At 41.9% G+C, this 14,782-nt stretch overlaps 1 protein-coding gene across 2 annotated transcripts in view; it reads right to left on the bottom strand.

Annotated features, from left to right (window-relative positions):
- The window catches only part of Stx6 (syntaxin 6), a 42,009-nt gene that overhangs the window by 15,475 nt on the left and 11,752 nt on the right, over nucleotides 1-14,782 (bottom strand). The window contains exons 3-4 of one of the 2 annotated variants that reach the window (XM_048421015.3): nucleotides 11,701-11,795; nucleotides 2,230-2,292 (exon numbers count right to left, since the gene is read on the bottom strand). In XM_048421015.3, coding sequence (XP_048276972.1) covers nucleotides 2,230-2,292; nucleotides 11,701-11,795 — 158 coding nt within the window. Of the gene's footprint in view, nucleotides 1-2,229; nucleotides 2,293-11,378; nucleotides 11,461-11,700; nucleotides 11,796-14,782 lie in introns of those variants that run through there. The other variant, XM_087906402.1, reaches the window with a different exon arrangement.

Below are 14,782 nucleotides of genomic sequence, written 5' to 3' on the forward strand. Positions count from 1 at the left end.
TGGGCAAGGGCTACAGGTAGCTAGTATGGGAGCTGAAAGCGGCATGTGAGGCTCAGGCCTCTGGAAGAACAGCAAGTGCTTGTGATCACCGAGCCATGTCTCCAGCCCCCAGGGGAGTTTCCTTTCTACAAAAGTGTGCCATTCCTTAAAATACTTGCAACAACCCGGCATGGTGGCTCCAGTCTGTAACCCCAGCACTCAGAAAGCTAGGGTAGGATGATTGTTTTTGAGTTCTGAGACAACCTGGGCCAGCCATAGCTACATGCATGGCAAAACCCTGTCCCAGAGCAAACAAAACAACCCCCCCCCATCAATAATCAACATTTTTAAATGAAGAGATTTAACTTGAAACGTGGTGCCGGGCACGGTAGCATGCCTTAAATCCCTGCACTTAGGAGACTGAAGCAGGTGGATCTCTGTGAATTCAAGCTATGTAGAGAAACCCTGTCTCAAAAAGCAAAAATAAATTTGAAACATTTGAAACATTTTAAGGATTACTCAGATGTCTCCATCAATTCATTTATTTTTGAGACAAAGTTTCACTATATATCCCAGACTAGTGTGAGCTCACACTATGTGGACCTGACTGGCCTTGAACTTGTAGCTAAACTAGGGGCACAGCAACTTCCTGGCTACACCAAAACTGAAACATAACCATGCTATTATCAAGGAACTTGTAGTCCCGTAAAAAGACACTAAGTTATCAAGAGTCTTTAGCAGATGCTGACTCACAGGAGGTGGGAAGAGCAAAAGATGCTGTGGGCCCATCAGCAGGAGCAAGGGAACTGGGGGGAGGGGGCAGTGTTGAGGAAAGCTGTCTAGAAGGAAATATTTGTCTAAATGTCTGCTGAAGGCCAGGTGGGAAAGTCTTGGGCCCGAGCTTGTGGCATGCCTGTGAGGTAATAGGATCTTTGAGAAGAGTAGCTAACAGCCATAAAATCAGCGCATCAGAAAAGCTTCTTCTTGTAGTAGATGGGAATTAGAACAGAGGCCCACAACTGGACAACATGCAGTCAAAGACTTCGGGACGTCTGCATCACACCCCTCCCTTCAAGACCAGAGAGCTACACAGTAGAGGAGGTGGAAAAGCCAAGAGAGCCAGAGACGGCAACTGCAAGGAAACAGCATTTCCTAGACAAACAGGGCTGACGCACATATGCACTCACAGGGGCTGTGATGGCAAGAACAAGCCCTGCACAGGTGCAAACCAGACAAAAGCCCGGCATGGAGAAGAGGATGTGGGCACCAAGTCCCATCCCCAAGCAACACTATTTGCTACTAAATGATGCTGGGAGAGAGAAATCTACGTTCTTCAAAGGAGTGACCCTGGGCGATAGAAACTGCACTTGAAGCAGGCCACATGCTCAGGGTACTTCACCAACACAAAGTGGACTACATACATGTTGTTGATTGCGTGTGTGTGTGCTCATGCTTTTTTTCTTGTTTGGTTTTGGTTTTTGGTTTTTCTCTTTTAGGGGGGTAGAGCTGATTTGGTTTTTGGTTTTTCAAGGCAGGTTTCTCTGTGTAACCCTGGCTGTCCTGGAACTCATTATGTAGACCAGGTTGGCCTGAACTCAGAGATCCGCCTGCCTCTGCCTCTCAAGTGCTGGGATTAAAGGCTTGTGCTACTACCGCCCAGCTTGGTTTTGTTTTGTTTTAGAAAAAGAAAGAATATAAAATGGAGTGGGTAAGGAGGGGAAAATTTGGGAAGAGTTAGGGGATGGGCAAATAATATGAACAAAATATATTATACGAAAAGAAAAATATTTAAAGAAGTAGAATTAATCTATTTTGTGATCTCCTATAATGATGCCTTGGCACATGCCCAAAAGCATGTGATCGGCTCTGAGTTTGTTACAGTGGCAAGTTACAAGAATAGGACCAACAAACAAGAGATAATCGTACCACCTACCCCATCACCCAGGACCAGTGGACACAGCGCTTGATCACAATACCTACCCTATCACCCAGGGCAGTGGACACAGGGCTTGATCACAATACCTACCCCATCACCCAGGGCCAGTGGACACAGCGCTTGATCACAATACCTACCCCATCACCCAGGGCAGTGGACACAGGGCTTGATCACAATACCTACCCCATCACCCAGGGCAGTGGACACAGCACTTGATCTTGATCCCATGAGCCAGGGTAGTCAGCAATTTCAAACCCCAAGTATCTAAACACATATTTTCCTTAATGGACACTTATATTCGGGTATCTTCTCACCTGTCTGTTTTTCCTTTCAGTCAATGCCTGCACAGATGAAGATGACATCTGATCCTTCATGTCCTAATGAGACCAAAAGGGAAGAAAACAAAGGAAAAAAATACTCTTAAAGAAAATCATGGCTAGTACTTCCCATATTAGCAAAATACACACTTGATTGTCTATCTTTAAGCAAAAAGATAGCATTCTTTGGCTTTTGTTTTCAATTTCAAACATAAAGGAAATGGGAGAGACTTTCCCTTAAAAACAGCTAATACAGACACTAAATTTATCTGGAAAGAAAAGGCAAATACCAGACAGAATCAGCGCTCCCCCGAACTTTCCTGGGGATCGAATGAGTTGATGTGGTTTCCATTTTCAGGCTGAGGGGCCCGAGGTGCAAAAAGACTGACAACTTCTCAAAGTCATACAGCCAATAAAGGACACGTGAAGGGAAAAAACCTAAAGCCTGTGCTCAGAGACTAGCATCCTCTAAAACACATGTAAACCTGTTCTTCTTAAAATGCATTTATCATTAATACCAAGAAACTCTTGCAGTGCACTTATGAATGAGCTGCATTCATTCACAGAATAGACTAACAGCTGAGTGAATTTCTAAAGTATTATCAAAAATCAGTGGATATATTATTTAATCTTAAGTAAAACTTTATTAAATATGAACCATTTTAATTCTTATATTTAACTATAATGGAAAACACTAAAAAAAAGTCTAAAGTAAGCATATTGTAATTGCAATATAATTTTCTCTTTCTTTAAAAAAAAAGAGTCAAGATACTTTGGGATTTTCTGTTTCTCTGAATTTTTTTTCTGAAATTTTAAGTGGACTTATTCTAACAGATGCAAATGTTATGGTATTCAACTTTTGTTGTTGTAAACAGGGTCTTACTTTGTAGCCCTGACTGATATGGAACTCACTACTTAAGACAAGGCTAATCCTGAAATCAGAGACCTGCATGCCTCTGTTTCCCTGTACTGGGATTAAAGGTGTGCACCATCACACCCTGACAAGAGAGGACTGTATTAGGCATGCCATGGCTTTAAAATTCCTACTGTGGTTAACTCTAAAAAGAGCCATCTTGCTTCAGCGTTCGAAGTCCACGACCATCCATGCTGCAAGCACATACTGATATCTGATATGTCCAAGCATGCGGCAGGCCCCGTGCTTAGTTCTCTGCTCCCTTGGCGCTCACATGGTGAAGTGCCCGACTCAGACACCTGAGAGGTTACTGAAAATGCACTTCTCTCTGCCTCATCCTGACCTATGCCACTGGCTCTTTATGGCAAGTCTTTATTAACAAGTCTCTCCGGGAGTCTTAAGACTGGAACTTGAACCAGGAGGTGGTAGCATACACCCTTAATCCCAGTACTTGGAGGCAGAGCCAGCCTGGTCTACAGAGCAGGTCAGCCAGGGCTACACAGAATAGTCCTGTCTCAAAAAACAAACAAAGAACAAACAAACAAAAAAGACTGAAACTTTAGAACCTCAGTTATATACACACTCTAGAAACCTCAAAACAAGATGGTTATGACAACATGTCCTGGATTGCAAAATCCCCTTTCTATTTATCAACTGAATTAGTTTAAGATAGCATTTATTCAATCCAGAAATTACATTTATTTAATGTACACTGAATGAGAAAGAGCAAATCGGAGATGTTTAGCAGTTTGCCAACTTTATAAAAGTCTTTCTAAAACAGTTTATAAGTATTTCTAAAAAAACCAAACAAAAACAAAAAGCATGATACTTCCATAGTGGAATCATTGTATACACAGAAAATGTGGCACCTTAGCCTTCAAATGCGGTATGTAGAATTTGTCTGCTATCTAAAGTTGGAGGGTAGGGGTAGGTAATGACTTAACACACCTCCAACAGGCTCCTGAAGTACTGTGAAAATCTACTTATGCTTGTAGGTGCTGCTCAGATGCAGTATCCCTGCAATACACTCACCAAGCTGACTGCTTAGAATTTGTGACTTTTTCTAATATGTGACTGCTTCTATATTGTTGTGAATCAATAAAGCATTTAAGAAGCCATTACTGTTCCCATATAATGGATGAATATAACAGGATGAAGTCTTCAAAATGAATTTTGTTGTTTTATATTGAACAATGTAAGAATATTTACTGCCAGCTGAAAGGTAGTGGCACACACCTTTAATCTTAGCACTCAGTAGGGAGAGGCAAGTGGATCTCTGAGTTCGAGGCCAGTCTGGTCTACAGAGGGAATTCTAGGACAGCCAGGGCTACACAGAGAAACCCTGTCTTTAAAAAAGTTTCACTGCCTTGACCCTATCAATAACAATTTATGTAAAGATATGAACCAAAATAGATGTGGAAAAAAATTTTAGTGTCATTTATAATATGAAATCAAGTAGAAATAAAGACTATATCCAAATAAGGGCAAAGAACATACAGTAACCCATACACTACAGTATTATGGCTACACAGCCTGCTTATAAGGAGATTCCTTTCTGAAAGCAGATGGATATGAATGATCAAGTATGGGAAGAGCCCACTAGTGGTCAAAGCAAAGCTAGAGGCATTTTCCCAGTTAGACCAGGAAAGATGAACTGAGTTCAAGACTTAGTAACATATGACTGGGTTAACTGGGCAGCTTGCTAGATTTTGCATTAGTACCTAACGGCCACTGTGGTGACTAACAGTGATCACTAAAATGGACACATATCTAAGTATGCAGCCATTGAAAAGGATTGTCAAAATTTGCTTCTGTCCAAGACAGGGGCCACACCAGCTGCAGTTCCTTCAAATAAGGTCAGCACATTATTTTAATTAACTAAAATGTAAATTCCATTATTGATAAACTCTTTTAAGCATGCTCATAGAAAGCTGGTTTTATAAATCTACTTTTCAGTTACAAGTTTTATAAAGTTGAAATGAAGACTGTTATTTTCTTTTTTGGTTTTCTGAGACAGGCTTTCTATGTATGGCCTGGCTGTCCTGAAACTCAATCTGTAGACCAGGCTGGACTCTAACTCAGAGATCCACCTGACTCTGCCTTCTGAGTGCTGGGACTAAAGGCATTTGCCACCACTGTCTAGCAAAGACTTTTATTTTCAATAAAAAAATTCACAATTGAACTAAAAATTTAGAGTTTTTAGCATAACAATTAAAAATACTTTAACCTCCAATATTTCTTACATTGTTTATATGTTCAAATGATATTTTTGATACATTAAGTTAAATAAAGTATATTAAACAAACTTGTTTTTTAAAAATAAGTCTACTAGACATAAATGGTTTATAACGTATTTCAATTATACAGAGCTATTCTACATTTATTGTATTGACACACATGAATTTTGTTGTTATTGTTGTTTGAGACAGTTTTCACTACATAGCCCAGGTTGGTCTTCAACTCATGATCTTCCTGCCTTCGCTTTCCAAATGCTAAGGCACCAGGTCCAAGACACAACACATTTTCTCCTCTCTTCCTTACTCCCATTCTTTCTCTCTGATGGGTTTGGAGACTGAACCCAAACATTATGCGCGCTAGGCAACTCTACAATCAAATTCTTCATAGGAAAAAAATGACAGGATATCATTTCCTTTCACTCTAAGAGTCTGTGTTCCAGTACCAGAAACAGACAGAAAACGGTTATTTTTTTTTAAGTATTTACTTACTTATTTAATGTGTATAGGTGTTTTGTCTGCATGTATGTCTGTGAACTAAGTATGTGCCTGGTGCCTGTGGAAGCCAGAGGAAGGTGTCAGATGCCCTGGGTCTGTGCTTACAGACAGTCCTCAGAGCTCCAGTCCTCTGGAAGGGCACCCAGTGCTCTTAACAACTGAGCCATCCCTCCAGTCCCAGAAAATGCTTATTTCTAGAGAGCAAATTACAGAATGAAGAGGCATTTTCACCTTTCAAACAGAACTAGTTACATTAAAAAACAGAAAGCAGAGAACAATTTTGTTGTTGTTGTTTTGTTTTGTTTTGTTTTTCAGACAGGGAACTCCTGTATGAAAAGTGAGTTCCTGTCCTGGAACTAGCTCTTGTAGACCAGGCTGGTCTCAAACTCCCAGAGATCCACCTGCCTCTGCTTCCTGAGTGCTAGGATTAAAGGCATGGGTCACCAGTGCACAGATGAGCGTATTCTTTTTTTTTTTTAAGATTTATTTATTATGCATACAGTGTTCTGCCTGCATGTATGCCTACATGTCAGAAGAGGGCACCAGATCTTATTATAGATGGTTGTGAGCCACCAAGTGGTAGCTAGGAATTGAACTCAGGTCCTTTGGAAGAATAGTTAGTGCTCTTAACCTCTGAGCCATCTTTCCAACCCCCCCGAGAGTATTCTTAAGACATAAACATGCACTTGACTAACGACAGGGTTCCAGCTGTCCGTCAAGAGGAAGCGAGAACACAGTGCTGGAGCAGGGACTATTGTGAGTTATGGTTTTTCCCTCCTCTTATAAAAAAGCCACTCTAATTATAACAAACATGCAGTAGGCAACAGTTGAATAAAATATGCTTTTTAATCTTAGATTTTTTTAAAGTTTCTATTTGATAGAGGACAGAGAGAGGGAGAGAGAGAGAGAAAGAGAGAGCCAGTCCTGATGGGTACCTCCCCTTACAGCTCTGCGGTGTGCATCCTATACATGTTCACTGCTGTGGGAGTACAGCCTTCACATGTGGAGGGCATTTATATAAGCAGGCTAGTCACCAGATGCCATACAGAGGACCACCTTCACACTGGGATATGGAATTTTAGCTGTTACTAAACTGTTTTAAACATCCTGTAACAATCTATCATGCCAAAACCATAATTACTCATCCTCTTTTTAACACATGAAGCTTAGGATCAGCAGTTAGTCCCAATAACACAAGATCCATCTGCCAAAAGAACAGCAAATGTCCTGGTTATTTACTCTCTTGTTTCCACACTGAATGAATGAGACACTGTGGATCCCAGCACTCCCCACTCACAGGTCCCCGTCCCAGTGCTATCTCAGCCTCTTAGACTAACCTTTTAGTCACTTCTGCTCTAACCAATGGTAAGCAGTTCTTAGGGGAAACATATTGTGGACTGTTGGGTTTGGGTGCAGGGTACAGTGTAGTTCTGATTTTCCTCCCAAAGTCAAATTCAGAGAATGTTGGTAAGTACTGTCTCATTGACAAAATAGAGGTCCAGGGAGGCTTATGGTTTGTGATGAAACTCTATTAAGGTTAGAGTTTAGCCTACAACTCCAGTTTCCTGGGGTCTTATTCACTGTTCTCCTGGTATATGCTGCAAAACTAAATGTACTGAATCACTAGAATTACCCAGAGTCACTTGTGGGATATAGTTACAAAACAAAAAATTCCTATGTGAAGCCTCAAATAGCAAATAGATGATTCTACAACGTAAAACTATAAATGAGCCAGGATGTAGCTCTGTGCTAGAGGCTTACCTAGCATGCATGAGGACTTGGGTGCGATCTCCAGCACTAAGCCAAAAGGAAAGGAAGAGGCAAAGACAGGCTGTTCTACATAAAAACTAAAATTTATTTTTTTCAGCTAAAACTTCCCAGGAAAACTCAATAAAAATTGGACAGCCTTAGAAGATGCTTAGAAAAACACACACAAAACTCGTAAGCAAGAGAAGTGTATAAAGTGCACGGCCAATGAGTCACTTGAGAGAAGGGCTGTCACTGCAGCTCAGGGGCAGAGTGCTTGTCCAGCATACCAAGTAGCACACATACAAATCACACAGGAGAAGATTGCTTCTTCACATAAAGAAGTCATTACATATCACTGACTCCTCTGCCTGACAAAGTGATACAAGCAAGTTAGCATATGCTCTAGACCAGGCAGTGGTGGAACATGCTTCAATCCCGCCCAGCACTTGGTCTACAAAGTAAGTTCAGGATAGCCAGAGCCACACAGAGCAACCCTGTCTCAAATCAAAACTAACTAAATCAAAAAAAGCAGAAGGATAGATATGGTGCCACACACCTTTAATTCCAGCATTTGGGAGGCAGAAGCAGGCTGATCTCTGTGAGTTCAAGACCAGCCAGGGCTATGTAATGTGATTCTGCCTCAAAAACACAAGAACAAACAAACAAATATAGGTCAATAACTTTTCTCAACTAGAGTAACTCCCAAATGCATTCTAAATGTTATCCATATCTCACAGGTCAGCATAATTCTCACTGGCGGCAAACGAAGACCACGACAGGAAGCGCAACTGGTCAAAATGCAAACAACTGACCGTGGGGTGCCCAGTCCAGTAGATAAATCTACAACACAATCCCTACACTGAAGGTGCAGGGAACATCACCGTGACGAGGGGCTGGAAAGATTCTAAGTATCAGAGGACCAGGGTGTCTGCTATGAGATAGTGTCTTTCATATATGTCAGGGAAATGCACCCATGAAATTTTAACAATAGTCACCTAAACAAGACCTGCACAGTGACAATACCACTGACATCCTAACGTGGATGGGGGAAACATCACAGGCTCCACTCCCAGATAGAGAGCTACAGGCTATGAATGGCTGCTGGGAGGGAGGCTCAGTCTTCTCCAGGACAAGTCTGTGGCAAGCCAGCCAATCCCAAGTGGTCAGAGTGACACAAATCCACATACAGACAACACTAAAACAGAAACAGTGGGCTGCATTTACATATTCATATGTGTGCATATACAGACAGACAGACAGACATTCGTGTGTGCGTACAATAATAACGAACAAAGAAGAGGTCCCAGATCTGAGTGTAAGTGAGGACAAAGGAGGAGCTGAAATGAGGAGAGGGGAGAATGGAAATGATAGAAACTATACATGAAATTCTAAAAAAATTTAAAAAGTTAAAACATAAAAAAAAAGTAGGGCACTACTAAATGACAGGTCACTAGGATCACTAGGATTAGTGAAACCACTAAGCCCGTGGTTTCAAAGTTCTTGCGTAAACTTTGTCTTGTCCCAGTTCTCAAATCTGATAACTCTGTCCCTTCACCAGTTTCTACCAAAAGCCTGAGATCTCTTCAGCTGAGTACAGAGAAACTGAAGTCAATACAAGCAACTGTTTTGGATTTTTGTTATTCGTGGTGGTGGTGGTGTTTTTTTTTTGAGACAGGGTTTCTCTATGTAACAGTCCTGGCTGTGCTGGAACTAGCTCTTGTAGACCATGCTGGCCTTGAACTCACAGAGATCCGCCTGCCTCTACCTCCTGAGTGCTGAGATTAAAGGTGTGTGTCACCACTGCCCAGCAACACTTTTGGTTTTTAATGAAGTTGTTTCCTTCTTTTCTGCAAGATTGTCAATTAAAAGTTATTAAAACCAAATCAGCAAAAGTTCAGGTGTGATTACTGTTAGTAAAGCTGGCAAATATTAACAGCTTCCCAAGGGGGGTACGGGAAATAAATTACTAAATCTATCAAGTAGTCCATTGAAAACATAGCTGAGTGTGGTTCAGATCTCAAACTCTATAAGGATAATAAAATTCTGATGTACTGCCATGATTTAAAATAATTCCAAGGATGCTGGAGAGCACTGGCTGCTCTTCTAGTGGTCTTGACTCCAATTTCCAGCAATGATATGGTGGCTTACAACCATCTCTAGTGGGATCTGACTCCTTCTGATATAAAGTTGATAGAGAACTCATAAACATTAAATAAATAAATAAATAAGTCTTTTAAAATAAAACAAAATAATTCTAAGATGTACTTTAAATAGATTTTCAAATATTAAGAGATAAACTTTGGTATCTACCTCCAGTTATAGTTATACCAATTTAATTTTCAATATACTGATACCTTTGAATTCCAATTTTCAAAACTCACAAATACCACCTTACAGAAAGAAGAAATGCACTGATTAAAGAATATATACTTTACAGCAAGGCACCAACCAAGAAATATTAGGGTCAACAGTAGCATCCTTTAGAAAAACCAATATTTAAAAAAAGGGAGGGAAGAAGAGAGAGGAGAAATGAGGAAAGGGGCGTGAGATAGAAGAAGCAAGGAGGGAAGGAGAGAAGGAAAACCAGCTGTATTAAAGAGATCAACGAGGACTGGCGATGGGTCGGCAGCTAAGAGCGCCTGCTGCTGTTCCTGAGTTTGGTTCATGCTGGTAGGCTCAAAGAGCCAGATGTGGTCGTTAACACCTTCAAGGCTAGTGCTTGGGAGTCTGGAGTCAGTGTGGGCTATGAAGTGAGGTCTTGTCTAAATAAGTAAATAAAAACAACTGAGGGACTTGCACACAAAAGATGTCACCTAACAATGTGCTTAGCAGAACAGCATCTACAACAGCCTACAAAGTCAGAATGTTGAACACAAATACTCATTGTCTCCATGGGGCACCTGAAGTCAAAAGGTTTCTGCTCTATTACATGTGAGTGTCTATAAAAACAATTTAGTTATAAATACAGAGAAAAGCCAACTACTGGGTGAAACAAGAAACAAATATGTATAAAGTTCAACGAAATCTACCATTTGAGATCATTTCAAGAGGAAATCACATGATGAAAGTCTCTGGCAAGCACATAGCAAGGTTCCTGCCATATGTCAGCACTGGTCTGATCCCAAGTCTTTTTCTTCAAGGAAGCTACTTTTGAGTACATATGTTAATGGCAGCTGCTTCTCTTACATCTAGTTATGCTAATCAAATGGCTTAGCCATATAGTTTCAAAATAAAAAATACAACTGAATGACACAAGATTTTACCTAAACTACATTTTCTTGTTTATACTTGACCAGTGGGTAGTATTCTAAATAATTTAGTACTAAAGGTGAATCTACTTGATGGCTTATTTTTATATGCCATCCTTGATATACCTGCTCTGGGTGACTCCTGAGAGGTTGTCAAGCAGTTGTCTATGGCAATAGTAATGGCATGGGTGGTAGGAGTTCCAGAAGCAACTCAGATGGCAGAGAGGGCCACCAGCCAAGCCTAGGAAGAGCCACTCTTCAGCAATGCACATAACCAATCAATCAGGAAACCAATGGCTTCCACAAGAGACTTTCCTTTTGTCCAGAAATAGGGTACAATAAGAGATTTTTAAATCACTATTTTAAAGGAACTAGAGATACAGACAAGCGGGATCGTGCTGTTAAAGTTCCCTTCCAGCCAGCAGTTTACTGTCTTGTTTTCATTCTAACTAACCAGGCAGTATTAAAAGTAGACCCCACTAGCCTGGTGATGGTGGTACACACCTTTAATCCCAGCACTCAGGAGGCAAACTCAGGCGGATCTCTGTTGAGTTCAAGGCCAGCCTGGTCTACAGAGTGAGTTCCAGGATAGCTAGAGATACACAGAGAAACCCTGTCTCGAAAAAGAAAAAAAGGGAAAAAAATTAGACCTCCCCACCACCACCACTCCACTTTCACCCAGCCAGAGAAGCTGTACATGGGACACTTGCATTGAGTTCATGCTAAAAGGTCATTCAGAGTCAGCCTGCTGGCCTGTGACTGAGGGACAGTTCTGAGAAGTGTACCTCTTTCCCACACAGGTGACACTGGAAGGAGAGCTCCTTACCCTGACAATCTGCCGAGTACTTGTGATGAAGGCTTTCCTTATGCTCAATTCAGTTGCATCCAGGTTGAATTTCCTAGGATTTGCTTCAACTATGCGTGGATCAAAAAGTTAAGGTAAAGCAAATGCACCATGAGAAGCCTTTACAGCATCTTGTTAAACGACAGGACAGGAAAATAAGACTTCCTAAACCTCTTGAAAACACCAACTTGACATAAATATTCCTAGACTTTCTCTCCAACCACAGCTCTGAGAAGATTCCCCTGTCCCAAGACAAAGATGACCTGGCAAGTTAAAAATAGCCTCTGTAGCCGGGCACAATGGAACACACCTATAAACCCGGCACTTGGGAGGGGGATCTTGAGTTCCAGGACAACCTGTGTTTCAAAAATCAGGAGCTGGGAATGTAGCTGGGGTGAAAGGAAGCAAAAGGGTGAGAGGGGTATAAAAGAGCTATGGGGCTCACCATAAATTCATGGCTACCACGGGTCAGTAGTAGCCAACCCTTGTGGCTATCCTTTTGTGCCTTCTGATTAATGACACAGGGAACCCAGAGTGGGCTGGAGCTCATTGTGTAGCCAGGCTTTGAACCTGGAGTGCTAGCACTGCCTCAACCTCCCCAGTGCTGGGAATCACAGTCACCGCAGTCAGCTTCTGAAAAATCTTCTTTATGCCAAATGCTAACCTTTTTCCTCAACCTAAAGAGATCAGGGAGCTAATCTCTGATTCCTTTTTCCTCAGGTCTGGTTAAACTGCCTTAGGACAGACACTAGAAAAACCTTGTGGTCTCTCTCATAACCTGTAATTACAGTATCTGCCATATTATTTACTATCTGTTCCCAACCCTAATTCCAGGAGGCCTGGTAGTTAGTTTCATTTGACCTAACCTTAAAAACCAAGAAAATGTTTAGCACACAGAACACTCAATAAATGATTGCTGAATGAATAAAAAAAAAATCAAAACTTTTGTCCTTTCTCTCAGTTTCTTTGAGACAAGGGCAGACTATGCAACGAAGGCTGGCCTAGAATTCACTATATAGCCCCAAAGCCCAGGCTGGCATCTGATTGTGACTCTCTTGCCTCACCCTTCTGAGTGCTAGGATTGCAGGTGAACACCACCATGCCTAGCACTAACAACTGTCCTTTCTGTCTCATAGGTTTTTACATTTTATTTAACTGTATAGTCTTTTAAAAACCTGGTTAAAAAAAAAAAATCTGGTTAGCAGGAGAAGAAATGGCTTCCTCCGTGACATGCCTTATATGTGTATCATTATACTTTGCCCTTTGCCCTTCACTGCCCTCCTTTTCTCTTTTCTCATAATTTATGCCCCCCAGTCCATCTTAGAGGAAACAATATCCCTTGAAATTGCTTATGATCCTGTCCCCTCACATTTTACTTGTCTTTTAATAACATAAAAGGTACCATGAAGAAAGTAATGAGGAACAACTACCATGGTCACTAGAACAGCAATTAAACACTCTACAGATCAACCCCCTATAAGCCCGTGCTGCCTAGCAAGAGAACCCTGTAGAGACGGTTTCCTTGATGGACAATTTCAAAGAAAAACACAAACCAGAGCTCAGACACGGAGCTGGTGTGTTTTCTAACTAAAGCTTTGGTTACAGAGACTTCCCAGCCGAGAACAGAAAGGGCACAATCCCACGTCCGCAGCTCTCTAGTTCATAAGTCAGATCTGTGGGCTCTGCCGGCAGCAGCGGCTACAGAAATCAGCACAATGGATCCGCTCTCACCAAACAGTTCCAGGGTAGAAGGCAGCTCTTCAGCAGACAACGGCATTTGAAAATCACTTAAGTGGCAGTGGAGTCTCTAAAGAGATTTTCTTCTGAGTTCCAGTTACCAAGCTGTAACACTGGTCTGTATATTCGGGTGCATAGCAAAGACCGCTAGTGTGGTGTGAGCACTCACGCCTGTGTTTCTGTGGGGCCAGAGCCCTGCTCCGCAAGCGTTAGGTTAGTCAAGTACTGTATCACCAAGCAGTCTGCCCAGCACACTGCTCATCCTTTACAGTCAATCACTCTGGGCAGGCATCATTCTAAGCTCTTGATACATGGAACCCTCTTGACACTGTAAGCCGGGCACTCTTGCTGTCCTTACATTCTTCTGAAGACGAAACTAAAGCATAGAGAAGCTTACTAATGTGGCCAAAGCCAGAGTCACCGTTGTGGCACAATTATCAAGTATATATTCAACACTCTCTCTGGCCCAGAGCGCCTAAGGCGCTTGGAGTCTCTAGGTTCCATTGCTAGTAGATGACTGATAATTCCTACACAGCTCCTCTGATCACCACACAAACCAATGCTATGATTAGTGATGTGAACTTCTAGCCACAGTTGCCCCTGGAAGGAGAAAGGGACTATAGGCTGACCTAATCACCAACGGCCAATGACTTAATTGATAATGTTTCTGTGATGAAGTTCTCATACTCCTGAAATGGACAGGGTTCCTGTGGAGTGCCTGCCACAGGAGGATGGCATTCTTGGGGACCACACAAGCTCTTCTACCATATTTTCCCTGCAAATCTCTTCTACACACAGACTTTACAATACACAGTTAACCTAAGCAATGCATTTCTCTGAGCTCTACAAGCTGCTCTCGAAAATTAAACAAACAGGATGTGGTGGGTCAGAACCTGGGGTTTGCAGGTGGCATCTGGTATGGATACTACAGCAGCCCATGCTATCTCCAGGTAGATAGTGTCAAAACCGTAGGCCACTCAGCTGGTGTCTGCTGGAAAACTGTTTGGTGCACAGATATCACAAGTATTAGTATTTTACTGTGCATGAACAGAAAGTTTATTTGTACTCTTACAACAGTGGAGTAAGAAACTGAACACCAGCAGACTGACTCCAGCGTCCAAAGTGACGGTCACTGCGCTATGCGGCCTGGATAATGCAGGACTCGCCATCCACGGAAGAACAAGGCCAGACTACCTGAGCTCCCTGGGCAGACTTCAAATGTGTCACGGTACAAACAAGAAGCAGATAAGTCACTATAGAAGCAGACCTCTCATCTATGGCTCAAGGTCTGCACAGAACTGCCCTCTTGCCAACATTCCTGAGTCCC

This window comes from Myodes glareolus, chromosome 5 (genome assembly GCF_982192425.1).
Source record: "Myodes glareolus chromosome 5, mMyoGla1.1, whole genome shotgun sequence".
Classification (NCBI taxonomy): Eukaryota; Metazoa; Chordata; class Mammalia; order Rodentia; family Cricetidae; genus Myodes; species Myodes glareolus.